The 19,484-nt window shown below is 35.9% G+C and overlaps 1 protein-coding gene across 11 annotated transcripts in view; it reads left to right on the top strand.

Moving 5' to 3' along the window:
* The window catches only part of SUCO (SUN domain containing ossification factor), a 123,409-nt gene that overhangs the window by 44,482 nt on the left and 59,443 nt on the right, over positions 1-19,484 (top strand). For 3 of the 11 annotated variants that reach the window (XM_051857113.2, XM_051857109.2, XM_051857108.2), the window contains 8 exons: positions 1,293-1,416; positions 3,133-3,257; positions 3,755-3,822; positions 13,186-13,293; positions 15,197-15,302; positions 17,933-17,953; positions 18,155-18,210; positions 18,994-19,085. In XM_051857113.2, the coding sequence (XP_051713073.1) occupies positions 1,293-1,416; positions 3,133-3,257; positions 3,755-3,822; positions 13,186-13,293; positions 15,197-15,302; positions 17,933-17,953; positions 18,155-18,210; positions 18,994-19,085 (700 nt within the window). Of the gene's footprint in view, positions 1-1,292; positions 1,417-3,120; positions 3,258-3,754; positions 3,823-11,883; positions 11,903-13,185; positions 13,294-15,196; positions 15,303-17,932; positions 17,954-18,154; positions 18,211-18,993; positions 19,086-19,484 lie in introns of those variants that run through there. The other 8 variants (XM_051857112.2, XM_051857107.2, XM_051857114.2 and 5 more) reach the window with 4 other exon arrangements.

Here is a 19,484-nt window from a genome sequence, read left to right as displayed (position 1 = left end):
CCTCTGGGGTCTTTTCCAAGAAATCTTTGCCCGTGCCTATATCTTGCAGTGTTTCTCCAATGTTCTCTAATAATTTGATGGTGTCGGGTCATAGATTTAGATCTTTTATCCATGTTGAGTGGATTTTTGTGTAAGGTAGGGGTCTTGCTTCATGCTTCTGCATGTGGAGATCCAGTTTTCCCAGCACCATTTGTTGAATAGTCTGTCCTTGCTCCAGGAATTGGTTTTAGATCCTTGATTAAATATAAGTTGGCTTTAGATATTTTTGATTAATTTCTGTTGTTTCTATTCTGTTCCATTGGTCTATCCATCTGTTTCTGTACCAGTACCATGCTGTTTTGATTATAACTGCCCTGTAGTATGTTTTTTAATCTGGTATGGTGATGCCTCCAGCTTTGTTTTTGTTGTACAAAATTGTTTTAGCTGTTCGAGGTCTCCTGTGCCTCCATATGAATTTCAGCATCATTTTTTCCAGATCAGAGAAAAATGTCTTTGGTATTTTGATTGGTATTGCATTGAATCTATACATTGCCTTTGGGAGAATTGGCATTTTGATGATATTGATTCTTCCAATCCATGAGCATGGAAGATTTTTCCATTTTTTGGTATTCTCTTCTATTTCTTTCTTAAGATTTTGTAATTCTCATTGTAGAGATCTTTGATGTCCTTGGTTAAGTTTATTCCAAGGAATTTGATTATTTTTCTAGCTATTTTGAATAGGATTGATCTTAAAAGTGCAAGAATACATCTTATGATTAAATGTTTCCATTATTTAAAGATAAATTCAGTTTTAAAGTAAACCAAATGTTTTGTTTTTACTTTTTTCGTTTTTAAAATATTATTCTAAAAGCGGACCTTTATTACATTTGACAAACATTTGTATTTACTTTTTTTAAAAAAAGATTTATTTATTTATTTGAGAGGCATACTTAAAGACAGTGAGAGGGAGAGACTAAGAGAAAGGTGCTTCGGTCCAGTGGTTCACTCTCTAAATGGCTGCAACAGCCGGAGCTGCGCCGATCCGAAGCCAGGAGCCAGGAGCTCATTTCCAGGTCTCTCACATGGGTGCAGGGGCCCACGGACTTGGGCCATCTTATGTTTTCCCAGGCCATAGCAGAAAGCTGGATCGAAAGTGGAGCAGCCGGGACTTGAACTGGCTCCCATTAGGGATGCAGGCACATCAGGCAGAAGATTAACCTACTGTGCCACAGTGCTGACCCCTGTATTTACTTTTACAGTTAATCTGTAATCTTTGAATAATGAAATCTGTTTATTTTTTGCATTTCTTTCAGAGTTCTGATTATACAAAACCAGGAGAAATTGACCCTACATCTGTAGGAAATCCGAAAGATCCAGAAGATATACCTACGTTTGATGAATGGAAAAAGAAAGTTATGGAAGTGGAAAAAGAAAAAAGTAAGAAAGCACTAGGATTGTTTTCTGAAAAATAAAAAAAAATTTTTTTTTTGACAGGCAGAGTGGACAGTGAGAGAGAGAGACAGAGAGAAAGGTCTTCCTTTGCCGTTGGTTCACCCTCCAATGGCCTCTGAGGCCGGCATGCTGCGGCCTGTGCACCGCGCTGATCTGAAGGCAGGAGCCAGGTGCTTCTCCTGGTTTCCCATTTGGGTGCAGGGCCCCAGGACTTGGGCCATCTTCCACTGCACTCCCGGGCCACGGCAGAGAGCTGGCCTGGAAGAGGGGCAACCAGGACAGAATCTGGCGCCCCAACTGGGACTAGAACCCGGTGTGCTTTCACTGCAGGTGGAGGATTAGCCTATTGAGCCGCGGCGCTGGCTTCTGAAATGTTTTTTAACTTAAGTGATGATTTAAATATGGTTTTCTTGTTTTAGGTGATAAAAATAAAAATTTACTTTTGAAAACTTTTTGCTCACTTTTTTTTTTAAGATTTATTTATTTATTTGAAACAGTTACAGAAAGAAAGGGAGAGACAGACACAGATTTCTTCCATCTGTAGGTTCACTCCTTAGATGGCCACAATGGTGGGCTGGGCCAGGCCGAAGTCCTGAGCTTCTTGCAGGTCTCCCATGTGGGTGGCAGGGGCTCAAACAGTTGGACTGTCTTTCGCTGCTTTTTCCAGGCCATTACTTCCAAATCAGCTAGTTTGTGTCCTAGAGCAGCCAGGACACAAACTAGCATCCATATGTGATGCTGGTATTGCAGACAGTAGCTTTACCTGCGAAGACACAATGCTAGCCCCACCAATTTGTTCTTGATTACCAAAATGTCATTTATCTCTATATAATTGTAACTTTAATCTTTTAAAAATTTATTTATTTATTTGAAGGCAGAGTTACAGAGAGGCAGAGAGAGAGAGAGAGAGAGAGATGTGTTCCATCCGCTGGTTTACTCTCCAGATGGCTGCAACGGCCGGAGATAACGCTAATCTGAAGCCAGGAGCCAGGAGCTTCTTCTGTGTCTCCCACATGGGTTTAGGGGCTCAAGGACTTTGGCCATCTTATACTGCTTTCCAAGGCCATATTAGAGAGCTGGATCAGAAGTGGAGCAGCTGGGACTCGAACTGGTGCCCATATGGGATTTCGGCACTAGAGGCGGCAGCTTTATCGGCTCCGCCACAGTGCTGGCTCCATAACTTTAATCTTAATTAAAATTGATTTATCAAAGTGAGGATAAAATAAAATGAGAGTAGTGCTTTTAATCTTGAGGAAAATGGAGATATGGAAATAATTCATAAAGCTTTAAGTATAAATATAGTTGGAATAAAGTAGTATATTTTCTTTTTGTGTTTGTAGAGTAAGTCTCAGAGTTAAGAATTTTTAATGTTGGGTTACAGACAGAAGACTAACATTTATCCTTATTATAATAAATTATGTATACCATCTGCTTTGATTCTTGTGGATAAGTTTCATTTTACGAAATATATTCCTTAGGCATAAATCAAATATTATGGATTTTCACAGTTAATCAGGTTTTTGGAAGATATTTTAAAGCTATTGAGTAGAAATATTTTAAATTTACTTTGGATTTTTAAATATTAAGCATTAAAACGTGTTTCCTAGAAGGTAGCTTATTCATTTTGAGATTGTTGTGTTGCTGGGGAATATTTTCAATCATAGTCATCATATATACGTTTATAATAAGGTTTGTCTGCAGGTCAGTCAATGCATCCATCTTCTAATGGAGGTCCACATGCCACCAAAAAGGTCCAGAAAAATCGAAATAACTATGCCTCAGTAGAATGTGGTGCCAAAATTTTGGCAGCAAATCCAGAAGCCAAGGTACTTCCATGTACAATTCTTTTATACATATAGAAAAATAATGACTTTATTAAGTATAGATATTGGGCTGCTGGGAACTATATCTTAATGTTAGCCGTTTTCCTAATTCAATAATAAATGCAAGATTATCCTTTCCAAGACATTTTCTTAGCTTTATTATTTTATACATTGTTCACTGTATTATTTGATACATTGCTTTAACTTTTAAAACCAGTGTGAAATTTAAAAAGGAAAGTATTAATAGAGAATTAGTTTTCCCTCACAATAACAGACATTGATTTTTAAATGTGTTGTTAAAAGGCTTATTTAAAGGTGTATGTAGCCTTAACTGGTCAACTTTGCCAGGGTTATGCATTCCTCCAAAATGAATTTCAGATCCTTAAGTGAATTTTAAGATCTGATATTATGGAAATCCTGGAAAACTTTATAGAGTTGAAATAAATGCTTTTTCATTATTTTTCCTAAAATAATGTATTCTGTTTTCTATTAAAACATAGAGTACATCTGCTATTCTTATAGAAAATATGGACCTTTATATGTTGAATCCTTGTAGCACTAAAATTTGGTAAGTGATATAATTTTTAAAAAGTAGTCTATATATGTATATGCTATGTTAAGCTCATTTATTAGAGTTAGATTGATTTAATCATAAAATAATTTAAAAGCATTTATGATTGATTTTTGCTGGTTCTATGTAAAATTGAGGACAAAATGCCTTTCCTGACCTGATTATACATTTATGAAATGGTGTGTTATAGGAAGAGAGGTGTACAAGAATAAATGAGAGAAAGCTTCCTGGAGGAGGTTATCTGTGAGCTGAAATCTTTAAGAATTCAAAGGAAGTAGCAGATAAGGAAGGCAAAATTATTCAGGAACAATGAGAATAAGGCAACAGTACTAAAAGGAATCTGCTTTTTCTGGGTGACTGTCAATGAGAAAACTGAACAAGTTCTTTTAGGTATGAGAAGACTAAGGGTATGATTTAGATTAGTAGTAAAAGATGAGGCTGGAGTGTTTAGGTATAAGCAGGCCATCCAGTACCAAGTATATCCAACTTAATAATGTTTGAACTTTGTCTTGGAAGACCATTCAGGATAGCATTTGTTTTAAGTAAGGGAGTGAAATTATCTCACTGACATTTTAAGAAGACTTGTTCTCAAAGGATAGCCTACAGCACAATGCGTTTGTAAGTAGAATAATTTATAATTGCAAGCTTGTTGTCATAGCTCAGGTGAAAAATGAATGCTGTAACTAAGGCATTGGCAGTTTGGATTCAGAGGAGGGGGATATATATCTGAGAGCATTTTTAGCAGATACAATTGAAAGCTCCTGGTTAGTAATTAGATGGGAAGAAGAGGGAAATATCTAGGCAGTCTGCCAGGATTTTAGCTTCCTTGTTTGGATCTGTGATCGGCCATTAACTAAGAATATAGGAAGAGAAGGGATTTATAGGAAAACATACGTGTTACAATACCGGATTGTTAGATTACTTTGCAAAAGCAATTGTTTAAAAAAGAACTTAATAAAATTACTATTTTTGTTGATTTACTGGAATGAATGAAGAAAGAAAGAAATAGTATATTAGAGAGTCTTCAAAAAGTTTGTGGGAAAGTACTTTTTATATAAAAACTTTGCATGGATTTCAAATCTTTTATACCAAAGTAAAACTGTTTTCGTTTCATTTCCCACATACTCTTTGAAATAATCTTTTAAGCAAATACATACATTTAATTTAAGGAGATAACTCCTTAAATCTTAAAGATAATGCTAATTCTTTTCTGCTCTTGATCTTCCCTACTTTTGGAATATGCACATTTAAAATTGAAAATGAACTAAACCATTTAAAGGTACTGAGGATGATTTTTAAAAAAAATTATTTTCCTTATGCCATTTGCTCTTTTTGTTTGAAGAAATCATTATCTGAGAAAATACAGTATTATTTTTGAGATTTTGTGTTTATTTGTAAAAAGGCTTTTTTATAGTCTTTGACAACTGAAACTTTGATGCAAGTCTTAATATCTGATAGAGCAAGTTTCTTTATCTATTCTTGCTCAGAAGTGTCTTCATTATTCTTGACCCTTTGTCAAGGTGTAGGGCATTGTTCGATTAGTAGTGTTGTCTTTAAGTTTCAGAGTAAAACATATTAAGGACAGAGATCCTACATGGGGAGCCTGTACCCAGTGACTCCCGTTGTTGATTTAACAATTGGCACTCTTATTTGTGATGTCAGCAATCACCTGAGGCTCTTGCCATGAGCTGTCTAGGCTATGGAAACCCCTTGAGTTCACCAACTTTGAACTTGTTTAGTCAAGGCCATGTTACAGTGGAGGTTCCTTCCTCCCTGCGGAGGAAGGTGCCTCCCTCCTTCATGGCCTGTTCCTTCTGCTGGGGTCTGGTTCACCAGGATCTTTCATTTAGATTGTTTTTGATACCGTGTCATGGCTTTCCATGCCTGTGAGACTCTCATGGGCCTTCTAGCCAGATCCGAATGTCCCAAGGGTTGATTCTGAGGCCAGAGTGCTGTTTGGGCGTTTGCCATTCTATGAGTCTGCTGTGTGTCCTGCTTCCCCTGCAGGATCATTCTCAAGAGAGTAATTTATAAAATGGATACAACTTAAGTCTATTTCATAGAACTCTGGATAAGACATTTAAGTTATTTATGTTGCATGTTGCACCTATTTTCTCCTGCTTGTGGATTGTCCTTTCAATTTCTTCATAGTATTTTTTGAGGAATAGATGCTTTAATGTAGTTGAATTTATCTGTCTCACTATAGTTGTTTCTTATGTCAAAGAACTCTACTTGTCTTGAGGTTATAAATGTACTACTTTGCATTTTTTGAAATTTTGCAATTAATATTGGGTTTTTAGTCTAGGATATATATATATATATATATAGTTTGCAGGAGAGATTCATTCCCCTACCTGTTTTTCTGTTTGGATGATTGTTTACTCAATCACATTCACTTACTTACAATGTTACCTTTACTGTAAAATTTCCCTCAACATACATTGGTTTGTTCTGTAATCTCTCCTATGGACCAGCAACCTCTTGTATTTCAGAACTGACTTGACTGCTCTTCTTTGTCTTTGTTTTTTTTTTTTTTTTTTTTTTTTGGACAGGCAGAGTGGACAGTGAGAGAGTGAGACAGAGAGAAAGGTCTTCCTTTTGCCGTTGGTTCACCCTCCAATGGCTGCCGGGGGCTGGCGCACCGCGCTGATCCGAAGGCAGGAGCCAGGTGTTTCTCCTGGTCTCCCATGGGGTGCAGGGCCCAAGTTCTTGGGCCATCCTCCACTGCACTCCCGGGCCACAGCAGAGAGCTGGCCTGGAAGAGGGGCAAACGGGACAGAATCTGGCGCCCTGACCGGAACTAGAACCCGGTGTCCCGGTGCTGCAAGGCGGAGGATTAGCCTATTGAGCCGCCGGCCTTGACTGCTCTTCTTATCTCTGTTTTCTCTTACAAATTTTAGACTTTTCTTCTTGAATTCTCCAAATATTATATGAGGATTTTAGATTGTTTTGAATCTTTAAGTGACTTTGAGATATTCAGTTTTCTTATCTATAAAATAGGGTTTGCTCTGTTGAAATCTTAGTATATATCAAGTTGATCTTCTGTATATAAAGATAATTGAAAATGAATCTTGATGAAGAATGGGATGGGAGAGGGAGTGGGAGATGATATGGTTTCGGGTGGGAGGGAGGTTATGGGAGGAAAAGCTGCTATAATCCAAAAGTTGTACTTTGGATATTTATATTTATTAAATAAAAGTTAAAAAAAAAAAGAAGCCTTCATGGAGCAAAGGCAAGACAAAAAAAATAAGATTTGCTTTCTTTGTTGTCTTTCATGTGTTATTCATGTATTATTTACAATTTTTTTACATAAAATATTTTTTATTTTTTATTAAATTTATTCTTAGGGAGCTTATCAGTTGCTTAGTTTACAAATGATTTCTTTTTTTTTTTTTTAACTTTTATTTAATGAATATAAATTTCCAAAGTACGGCTTATGGATTACAATGGCTTCCCCCCCCATACCGTCCCTCCCAGCTGCAACCCTCCCCTTCCCCACTCCCTCTCCCTTTCCATTCACATCAAGATTCATTTTCGATTCTCTTAATATACAGAAGATCAGTTTAGTGTACATTAAGTAAAGATTTCAACAGTTTGCTCCCACACAGAAACATAAAGTGAAAAATAATAGATGATTTTTTAAATGATGATGAAATCAGATCAGACCTATTGTCATGCTTAATCCCAGTGAGAGTCAAGTTGGGAATTGATAATTTCTTTTTTTTTTTTTTTTTACAGAAGATCAGTTTAGTATACATTAAGTAAAGATTTCAAAGGTTTGCACCCCCATAGAAACACAAAGTGAAATATACTGTTTGAGTACTCGTTATAGCATTAAATCTCAATGTACAGCACATTAAGGACAGAGATCCTACATGAGGAGTAAGTGCACAGTGACTCCTGTTGTTGACTTTACGAATTGACACTCCTGTTTATGGCATCAGTAATCTCCTTATGCTCCAGTTATGAGTTTCCAAGGCTATGGAAGCCTTTTGAGTTCTCAGACTCTTATCTTGTTAAAATAGCTTTCTATTGTGAACAGGGATGCAGTTGATTTTTTTCAGGATTTATTTTTTTTCTTTGAAAGGCAGAGAGGCAGAGAGAGCTCTTTTATCCTGTTATTCACTTCCTAAATGGCCTCAAAGCCAGGAGCTCAGAACTCCATCCATGTTGCCTACATATGTGACAGGGGCCAAAGCACTTGGGCCATAATCTTACTGTTTTCCCAGTCATATTAACTGAGAGCTCAATTAGAATTGGGACTTGAACCAGCACTCTGATAAGGGATGCTGGTGTTACAAGTGGCAATCTAACCTGTACCACAATCCCGGCCCTGCATTGATTTTTATGTATTGATGTCTACCTTTTTTATATTTTCAATAATTTATATGTAAATTGAGATTTTTTTATGTAGAGAATTATAGCTTATCCACATACCTTTTTATCTGTGAAAATCTCTAATTCTTTCATCACATTTACTGTTTTTATCATAGTATGCTGATTAGCTCCTTATAAATTGTTGAATAGAAAGAATGACAGCAAGCAGTCTTAGGGAGTGCTTCTAACGTTACACCATTAAATATATTTTAACTTTGTATAAACATCTCCTGTATAAACATCTGGACCTATGGTTACTTTTACTTTCAATTAAATGTGTAATTTTAAAAAAAGTAGTACATTCAAATGCTTCAAATTTCTCAAAATGTTTATAAAATAAGAGGGAGAATCACAGTGACCCATTTCTGCCTGTTGCTGTCATCCATCTTTGTATTCCTTGTTAATGTTTCGGATATCTTAGTAGTATCTCTTCAAACACAAATAGAGATTCTTATTTATCTCTCACATTTCGTGGAGGTTAATAAATTATGCATACTATTTTATGCCTTGATATTTATTTTTAAGTTCTTGGCCATAATTTTATTTCATTCATTTTTATTGATGGTTGCATAAAATTGCTTTATGTGGTTGTACTGAAATTATCTCATGATGTATATTGTGGCTTTTTGGTAAGTCTTTTGCTATGACAAATACTCCTTTTTTAACATTTTGAAATGATTTTTTAAAAAAATTTTTATTAATTTTTAACAGATTCAATATAGTTCATAGATACAATTCTGAGAATGTAATGATACTCCTTTCTACTCTCACACCCCCCTCCCTCTCCCTTTCTTTCTTCCTTCTTTTAGTTTTTGAGATAACATTTTCAATTTACATTAAAATAAAAAGGCTAATGCTTTGCCAAATAAGTTTTTGTTTTTAAGATTTATTTTGTTTATTTGAAAGAATTAGAGAGGGGGAGAGAGAAAGAGAGAATCTTCTATCCACTGGTTCTCTCCCTAAATGACTGCAGCAAACTGGACTGGGCCAAAGACTAGGGCCATCCTCCACTGCTTTCTCAGGTGCATTAATAGGGAGCTGGATCAGAAGTGGAACAGCTTGGATGGGAACTAGAGCACGTATAGGATGCTGGAATTGCAGGTGGCAGCTTAACCTGTTATGCCTAAATACCTACCCTGAATAAGAAGTTTAGTAAGTAAAAAGACCCTGGTGAGAATGTAGACAATGGCTATAAACAACAGTTGGAAAAATGACCCTTCCACTGAAATTCCATACATTTTAAAGTAAACACAGATCATTAAAACTGTTGTAGTTGCAAAGGTATAAAAGTTTTACAAAATTATTTTTGCAGCTATACTGTACACACAGACATTTCTTTCATCTTTATTTTTGTAAACCGCCCCTCCCCCCTTTTAAAGTTTTATCTCCCACATATAAGGGAGAACATGTGGAATTTGTCTTTCTGTGTCTGGCTTATTTTGGTCAGTGTGATGTCCTCTAGTTGCATCCATTTTGAGTTAAACGGTAGAATTTAATTCTTTTTTTTTTAAAGTTGCATAATATGCCATTGTATATGTAGACCACATTTTCTTTATCCACTCACCTGATGATGGACTTCTTGGTTGATTCCAAATTTTGCCTGTTGTGAACGGTGCTAATATAAACATGATGTTGCAGGTATCTCTTTGATGCAGTGTGCCTTTTAGGTCTGTTCTCAGTAGTGGGATTTCTGGATCATATGGCAAGTCTAGTTTACAAATACTATTAATAGGATTAATAGGCCTGTGCTCCTGATATCTTGTGTTTGTATGTATGATTTTTTTTTTTTTTCTGCTTGAGAAGCAGAGAGGCAGACTCAGACAGCTGTCAGCTGCTAGTTCATTTCTGAAATGCCTACAATAGCTAGTGCTAAGCTGGGGCTCAAGAAAGGAACTAGGAACTCAGTCCAGGTCTCCCATGTGGTTGGCAGGAGCTCAGTTACTGGAGCCATCACTGCTGCCTTCTGGGGTCTGCAGTAGTGGAAAGTTGGAGTCGGGGCTAAAGGTGGGAGTCAAACCCAGGCACACTGATGTGCAACACAGGCATTCTAACCAGTAGTCTAACCAACAACCCTCTAGATGAACATATTTTTAAATACTAAGTAGTATTAACATGGTTTAGGCTTCCTATTTCTTTTTAACTTAGTTTTGATAATAAATTGTTTTTTTCTTGAAATTTATATTTCATCCATTTCAAAGTTCTTATAAGTTGTTTATAGTGTTATTTTATTTAAAAACCTTTTCTGCCTTAAAGATCTTTTGTTTTTAAAATAAAAATTGCTATTATTTTTACTTATGGTTCCTCTTTTTACCTTTATAGGAATCTGTTTTAGCTTCATTAATATTCTCTGTCAGATTTTTGTTTTCTTTTTCATAAATATTTCCTTTTATGTTTAGGTTTAGTATATTGAATTTTGTTTTTTAAATTTTCTAATATACTTTTAAGGTTATCAATTTCCTTCTTAGTGGTATCCTCCAAATTTTGATTCATGGTATTTTTTAAAACTGCTATTGTGTTCAGAACTGACTGGTCTTTTAAAATTCCTGGCCTGTAATTAAGAGAAGGATATTGAAATTGGATTTAACTTTAGCTTTTATACAGTGTTCTATTTTTTTTTAAGATTTATTTTATTTATTTGAAAGACACAGTTACACAGAGAGGTAGAGACAGAAAGGTCTTCCATCTGCTGGTTCACTCCCCAGATGGTCGCGACAGCCAGAGCTGTGCCGATCCGAAGCCAGGAGCCAGGAACTTCTTCTGGGTCTCCCATGCGGGTGTAGGGGCCCAAGGACTTGGGCCATCTTCACTGCTATCCTAGGCCACAGAGGAGAGTTGGATCCGAAGAGGAGCAGCTAGGACTAGAACCAGTGCTTATATGGGATGCCAGTGCTTCAGGCCAGGGTGTTGACCCACTGCACCATAGCGTGGGCCCCAACAGTGTTCTATTAATTTCATAGTATTCTCTGCTTCTAAAAAAACTGGAGGCCAAAAGAGATGAAACTATTTTTTTAAAGATTTATTTATTTGAAAGAGTTATGTAGAGAAAGAAGGAGAGGCAGAGAGAGAGAGAGAGAGAGAGAAAGAAAGGTCTTCCATCCACTGGTTCACTCCCCAGTTGGCTGCAATGGCTGGAGCTGCGCCGATCCGAAGCCAGGAACAGGAGCTCCTTCCAGGTCTCCCACGTGGGTGCAGAGGCCCAAGGACTTTGGCCATCTTCTACGGCTTTCCTAGGCCATAGCAGAGAGCTGGACTGGAAGTGGGGCAGCCAGGACTCCAACTGTACCCATATGGGGTGCCGGCACTGCAGGCGGCAGCTTTACCTGCTCCGCCACAGCACCGGCCCCAAATGTGTTTTAAATAAGATAAACATTTAGTTTTTTTTCTCTGAAATAAAAACCCAGACTGGTAGGTACTTCCAGGTTTGTAGCATAAAATAAAGGATGCAAACACACCCTGTCTTATTTGCCATTCTCTAGGGTATTGTGCCTGCCTCCATTGTTGTGATGATTTATTCTTACCACATCCTAATTCTGGCCTGTAAATGGGAAAAAGCAAATGGGAGAGTTAGCAGCTCTACTTCCTTTAGAAGACTTGACCTTTAAGTCATACTTGGTTGCACATGGTCACATCTTTCACCCAGAATTAATGTGGCTATGTGTTCAGCTATACCTTAAGAGTTCAGTTGTTAAAAAGTGAAAGGGTAAGTTGTGAAGTAGCCAGTAGCGTTTATTGAATGATTCTGTAAAATGAAGATAAATATTCGTTCCAATGCAGTTATAAAATTCAATCAAAATATGATTGTAAATCATCTAATATGGTATCAGACATAGGGTAAGCTTTCAGTAAATGTTAGTTTGGCTCTATTGGTGAGCTTTTCTTTGAAATGTGATTGCCTTTACCATCTCCTAGAACTTAGTTCTTTTGCTCCCCAGAATTAAACTTTGCAATTTTAATACTTTTGGTTTATTTAGCATTTAATTGTCGATGTATATATAAATCTCATTTGATATAATAGTTTCTTAAAGCAGTGTTTAGAATGCTCCATGTCAGGAGTTTTTCTTTTCCTCAAATGCCATACTGTGTACAGGTTTGCTTTATGCACAGGTCCATACATTTATTTTTTCCCAAGAAGCAATATTTTATAACATTTCTGTGTCACATATTTAGGTCTCTGGTGTCATTTTCTAAAAAAGCACCTAATTGAGGTAGAGTTGACATAGAATACATTGCATTACATAATAAACTGCAGTGTATCAAAGTGTTTAATATTTTTTACATTTATATAAAGATAATGAACATATCCATTATTCTCAAGAGTTTCCTTACACTCCTTGTAATTTTTTCTTCTCAAACCCTCTTTCCCCATAGCAATTTCAGACCTGTTTTCTGACACTATAAATTAGTTTAAGTTTTCTAGATTTTTATATAAATATGTAGTTTCTACTACGAATTTTAATGGTTGCTTGATATTTCATTGTCTTAGTGAGCTGATTTTTATTCATCAGTCCTAAATATTTAACTTCTCTCATGCTCTTGCAAACTGTTCTTTGATATAGTAAAATATATATACAAAAGTGGATATCTGCATTTTAAGAGGGTTTGATAAGTCATAGTTCAATATAACCTTTAAGATAATATGTTGCTAGCCTATTCTCTAAGCTAGTCAGTTAACACTGTTGCTGGCCCTTCTTAAAGTCATCCCTTCTTAAAGAATGTGCTTTGTGATTACAGAAAGCATCTTTGAAAAATACACAATGGGACAAAAATCAATAGTTTTATTTACAGTATTTTTTCCACTAATGTTATGCTTAGAAAATACTTAAAGGGTGTTCCCTTATAAATAACTCAGGCTACAAATTCCCTTTCTTCCCTATATTTAAACAACTTTAATATAAGTCTAGTTTATGCATACTCTTTTGTCATATTTAATACTAACTATTTTGATTAGCTTTTCTAAATAATTGTCTACTGTTCTTTTTGAAGGTTTGTTATTGAACTTTGTGAACCAATTCAAGTAAAACAGCTTGATATTGCAAACTATGAATTATTTTCTTCTACTCCTAAAGACTTTCTGGTTTCCATCAGTGACAGGTAAATTCTAAAGCTGGTTTTTATAGGGCATATATTAGATCTCACAAATAAAAATTTAAAAATGCATCATTCTTGATTTCAGTCATTTTAATATTTTTGTTTTAATATTAGTTTGTAATAACAATAATTTGCATTGTAGGCTTTTGTTAATTGCTTTCCCTTCATTAAATCTTATAATGTGCAAAACAAGTACTATCTCTCCAGAAGATGATTGAACAGACAAGTTTAAATAGGTTGCCTAGGTCACATGACTCATAAATTGGACAATCAAAATTCAAACTTGGTACTATGTGACTTCTACATACTTACTTGTTTTTGTTTTTTTTAAAGATTTTTTATAAATAATTTTTAAAGATTTTTTAAAAAAGATTTATTTATTTTATTTATTTGAAAGGCAGAGTTACAGAGAGGCAGAGGCAGAAAGACAGAAAGAAGTCTTCCATCTGCTGTTTCATTCCCCAGATGGTTACAGTGGTCGGAACCGCACTGATCTGAAACCAGGAGCCTGGAGCTTCTTCTGGATCTTGCACTTGGGTGCAGGGGCCCAAGGACTTTGGCCATCCTCTGCTGTTTTCCCAAGCCATAGCAGAGAGCTGGATTGGAAGTGGAGCAGCTGGGGCTTGAATCGGTGCCCATATGGGATGCCTGCACTGCAGGCAGCGCTTTACCCGCCATGCACAGTGCCAGTCCCATTTTTTTTTTTTTTAAAGATTTATTTATTTATTTGAAGGCAGAGTTACAGAGAGGCAGAGGCAGAGAGAGAGAGAGAGAGATATCTTCCATCTGCTGTTTCACTCCCCAAGTGGCTGCAATGGTTGAAGCTGAGCTGAGCTGAAGCCAGGAGCCAGGAGCTTATTCTGTTTTCCACATGAGTTCAGCGACCCAAGGACTTATGCCATCTTCCACTGCCTTCCCAGGCTATAGCAGAAAGCTAGATCGGAAGTGGAGCAGCCAGACTTGAACCAGGACCCGTATGGGATGCCAGCACTGCAGGTGGCTGCTGTACCCTCTACACCACAGCGCTGGCCCCCATCCTTACTTTTGATCATTATACTCTGTTGCTTCCAAACATTTCTTTGAAAAATATTAAAAATGTGACATGTACAAATACTTCATTTTATATCATGAGGTATGTTTTTATTAAATGTCTTCCAAAATCTTTAAAATATAGTTTGAGATTGTAAAAGTAATACATGCAGTGAAGTATTTGGGAAAGAACTGCATTCCTATCAAACAAACATAAACCATAGATAACTGTAGTTAGCAGTTTCATACATTTCATTCAATTTTTTTTGTGCATTTAGTAATTCTACAAAAATATATTTACATGTTACTTCTTACTTTTGTCTTGTCCTTATCTTCCCTCTGTCTGGTTTTTGTTTGTTTGTTTGTTTTTGAGAGAAAGAGCTCTCCAATCCACTGATTCACTCTGCCAAATGCCTGCAGTGGCTGGGACTGGGCAGAGCTAAAGCTTGAGCCGGGAGTTCAATCCAGGTCTCATTTGGTTGGTGGGAAACCTATCACATGAGTCATCACTGCTGCCTGTCAGGGTCTACTTTAGCAGGAAGCTGAAATTGGGAGCTGGTGCTGGGACTTAAACCCAGGTACTCCAGTGTGGTACATGGACATCCCAGCAAGTAAATCTTTGGGCCAGATGCTCAACCCCTCTCTTTTCTAATTGTAATACTGTGAGTTTTCAAATTATTCTTTCCCAAAGGAACCTGTCATTTTAGTTGGAAGATAAAATGTTTATTTAGTTAAAGGAATTGTTACGTTTAAACTATATTAAGACAGTTTGTTTACCTAGAAAGGAAAAAAAATGTGCAATATATATTTTGAAAATATAATGGAACCTTTCAATAGCTATATTATAATCTTCTAAAAATGTTTTTATATTTTCTAGGTATCCTACAAATAAATGGATTAAGCTGGGTACTTTCCATGGTAGAGATGAGCGGAATGTCCAAAGTTTCCCTTTAGATGAGCAGATGTATGCAAAATATGTGAAGGTAATGTTTACACATGCAGGAGTATGTTTTTTAATGAAAATTTACCTGCTATTTACACTTCATACATTACACCTGCTTAGAAATCACAAAAATTAAAAGGACATTTACCATAACATACATTTAATAAAGTAGTTCTTACTCTAATATATTATTTTCATGAAACAAATTGTTACTATTCCCCCCCCCCCCCTTTTTTTTTTTCATTTGAATGGCAGAGTTAGAGAGAGGCAGAGAAAGATTTTTCATTTGCTGATTCATCTCCAGGTGGCTGGAATGGCTGGAGATGCGCTGATCTGAAGCCAGAAGCCAGGAGCTTCCTCTGGGTCTCCCACACTGGCTCAGGGGCCCAAGGATTTGGGCCATCTTCTACTACTTTCCCAGGCCATAGCAAAGAGCTGGATCGGAAGGGGAGCAGCCAGGACTCGAACCAGTGCCCATATGGGATGCTGGCACTGCAGGTGGTGGCTTTACCTGCTACGCCACAGCTCCTGCCCCTACATTCCATTTTGTGTCATTGGAAGCCTGGGCCAGGTGCTTCTGGCTCTGATGAAGTTTCAAATTATAGTTCTTAATTTTTTTTGAGTTTTAACATTAAAATATCATCTTTTTTTTAAGATTTATTTATTTATTATTTGAAAGGCAGAGTCAGAGGTGGAGAGAGAGAGAGAGAGAGAGAGAGAGAGAGAGAGAGAGAGGTCTTCCATCCATTGGTTCATTCCCTAAATGGCTTCAACAGCCAGAGCTGGGCTAATCCAAAGCCAGGAGCCAGGAGCTCCTTCCAGTTCTCCCACTTGGGTACAGGGGCCAAAGGACTTGGGCCATCTTCTACTGCTTTCCCAGGCCATTAACAAACAGCTGGATTGGATGAGGAGCAGCCAGGACTCTTAACAGGTGCCCATGTGGGATGCTGGCACTGCAGGTGGCAGCTTTACCCACTACTCCACAGCACTGGCCCTTTAAAATGTCATCTTTACAACGTTATATTTCTGTTTTGAAACTCAAATTGTTGCTAGTCTGATTAAAAGCAGGTCTGATTTCCTACATTATTAGAATCTGATTCTTAGATCACTTCAATTTTAATATCCAGTTAATTTGACATTATGAGTTTTGTCTTTTATAAAGGCAAATGAGATATTTTATGTTCAAATACCAGTTTGATATAACGTGAACCTTTAAGCATTTCTTCAGTATTGCTGTTTCTTCCCCCACCAACTAATTGGATTTAGACATTTTAGAGGAAGTTCCTTCTTTTCTCCTTCCTGCCCCTTTTTTTCTTTAAAATAATGGCATACTTTTAAGTATCATTGTGTTGGTAATAATATGATCTTTTGGAATGATAACAATTCTAGTTTCTAACTTTTCTGTAAATGTGAGAACTTAAGACTACTTAATTTTGTCTTCTGGGATTTTACTGTCTCCTTTAAAGCATGTATTAAATTGACTTCTATAAATGGGTAAACTTGTAGTATTCCTAGGCTGAGTATAAAATGCTAAATTTTTGTTTAAAAATAGTTTCTCAGTTTATGACTCAAGAGTTCAGAAAAATAAAACAAATCTTCAATTCCTTTTAAAATGACCATTGAAACAATTATTTAATGACTATATAACTAAAACTTTATACACTGAAGAAGAAAAAGGTGTTAAAAATTCTTTGCCAGGTGATACAATTATATTTGATTTCATAAGAAATGAAATAGAAATGAAGTAAGACATTTCATAATAAATGAAATAGTTTGTGATAATCACTCATTATGCCATGTACTTGTTTGTAATGAAAGAATATTTTATTGGTGGCATTAGAAAAATAGCCATGTAAGCTCTCTATTTTTTTGTTTTTTTTCTGATGGGAGACTATTGAACATTTTGATCACTAGTTATACTTTTTAAAAAAGAAAATCCTCTTTGGTAGAACTGAGTCTAAAAGTAAAAACATTTACTTCTGATGTTGATTTTATAGTGATAATGCTTTATAAGTTTAGCTGTGTTTTTCTTATCCTAAAAGAACTAAACCCAAATCTATAAACTACTTTTTAATAGCTTATATTTAGAGAATTGATATATATATATATTTATCTTCCACTTCTGTTAAGTTGTATTTGAAATTACATAGAATACCAGAATTTCATGTTTTTCCTGAAACATTATATATAATATTATACAAACATAAGTAACATTCATAATATACCAATCTTTTTGTAAATATGTATATAGGACATATACATATGTATATGTACATAGATATCAGTATATAAATTCATTTGTAGATATATACATGATGTATATCTATAATATTTAAAGTAATATAGCACACCTGTTGTTTCTATGGATTTAGAGTATTATCATATCTAACAAATACATAACATAGTAGTAATTAATTTAGGTTATTTAGCTTTATTACCTTAAAGTTAATTTATGATTTATGAGATAATATTTTTAGGTTTTAATGGTAACCATTTAATTCATTGCTTTGATTTCTGCAAAGAATTGAGAGTACTACAATGTTATCCATCACAGTACATGGCTTTCTATCTTTAATTATACAATATAATTTACAAAGACTTAAGTTGCTTTTGGCATGTTATCCAGACTTTGGAACTGATTTCTTTTTCTTTTCCTTTCTCTTGCTTCAGATGTTCATCAAGTACATAAAGGTTAGCAACCTTCTCTTTTGCAATATTAAATAACAGAGCATGGCATATTAATGCATTATGAAAAATCAAAACTACTATTATTGAATTTTGGGGAAGTGAGAAATTTATTTTTAGAAATGATATATTGAAACCTGAGTATATTCTTGGGTATTCTCATATACACTCTACTAGCTTCATGTTTCATATGCTTTTTATTCTTAGGTGGAGTTGGTATCACATTTTGGATCAGAGCACTTTTGTCCATTAAGCCTTATAAGGTAATACAAAACACCTTTATTGAATGCTTTTTTAAAAAGATGATGCACAAAACACATCCAAAGTGGAGAAATAATTTGTCATGTAAAGTTAATACTGTAGAAATATAAACTGTTAATTCTTTCTTTCTCTTGAATGCATTTTGAAAAACATCACAAAATATTCTCTTGAAAAATAAACTTCATTTGATGTGTTGGTTTAGCTTGCCTGTTGTTTCAGCTTTAATTATAATAGATGGAAACATTTTTAGACTGATAAATTTCCAAATGCTTCAATTAAATATTTTATTTATTAATTTAAAAGGCAGGAAGAGAGGTTCACTTTGCAGATGCGCATACCAGCTGATGCTGGGCAAGGCTGTAGCTAGGAACTGGAATCTCGTATGTAGGTGATACCAGCTGATGCTGGGCAAGGCTGTAGCTAGGAACTGGAATCTCGTATGTAGGTGATAGAGACCTAAGTACTTGGGCCATCACCTGCCACCTCTCAGGGTGCACACTGGGAAGCTGGATTAAGGAACAAAGCCAAAATTTAAAACCGGGCACTCCAGTATGGGACGCAGGTATACCAGGTGGCTTCTTAACCAGTAAACCACATGTCCACTCCTAGTTTTACATGTTAATGGAAACAGTTGAAGATTGAAATGGAAGAAATAGCCATTATATTGGAGTCTAAAAGCCAGTAGCCTTAAACAAGATTAAAGTTGATGGCTTTCATTTACTATGAGATGATTCTGCCCTGCTCTGTTTGGTCTTGAAAGTCTTTTATGAAATTGTTGTTAATAGGGTATTTGGCACTAGCATGGTGGAAGAATATGAAGAAATTGCTGATTCCCAGTATCAGTCAGAGCGTCAAGAACTATTTGATGAGGACTATGGTAAGTGGCCTTAAGTAGGTGACTATTAGGAATCAGTTGTTTTTTATTCATTTATTTATTTTGAAAGAGTTACAGTGAGAGAGGAAGAGACACACAGAGAGAGAGATCTTCATTCCACTAATTCACTCCCAAGATGGCTGCAACAGCCAGCACCGGACCAGGCCAAAACCAGGAGCCAGGAGCTTTACCTGCTCCCATGTGGATGACAGGGCCATCTGCTGCTGCTTTTTCCCAGACTATTAACAGGGAGCTAGATTGGAAGTAAACTAGCTAGGACACAAACCAGCATCCATATGAGATGTCAGCATTGTAGGTAGCTATGCCACAATGCCGGCCCCAGGAATACGTTTTTACTTCTAAAATTTTAATAGTAATGGGTTTTTGTTTAGGTTTTATTTT

Source organism: Oryctolagus cuniculus, chromosome 7, assembly GCF_964237555.1.
Source record: "Oryctolagus cuniculus chromosome 7, mOryCun1.1, whole genome shotgun sequence".
Taxonomy (NCBI): Eukaryota; Metazoa; Chordata; class Mammalia; order Lagomorpha; family Leporidae; genus Oryctolagus; species Oryctolagus cuniculus.
This window is presented reverse-complemented; position numbering and strand designations above follow the sequence as displayed.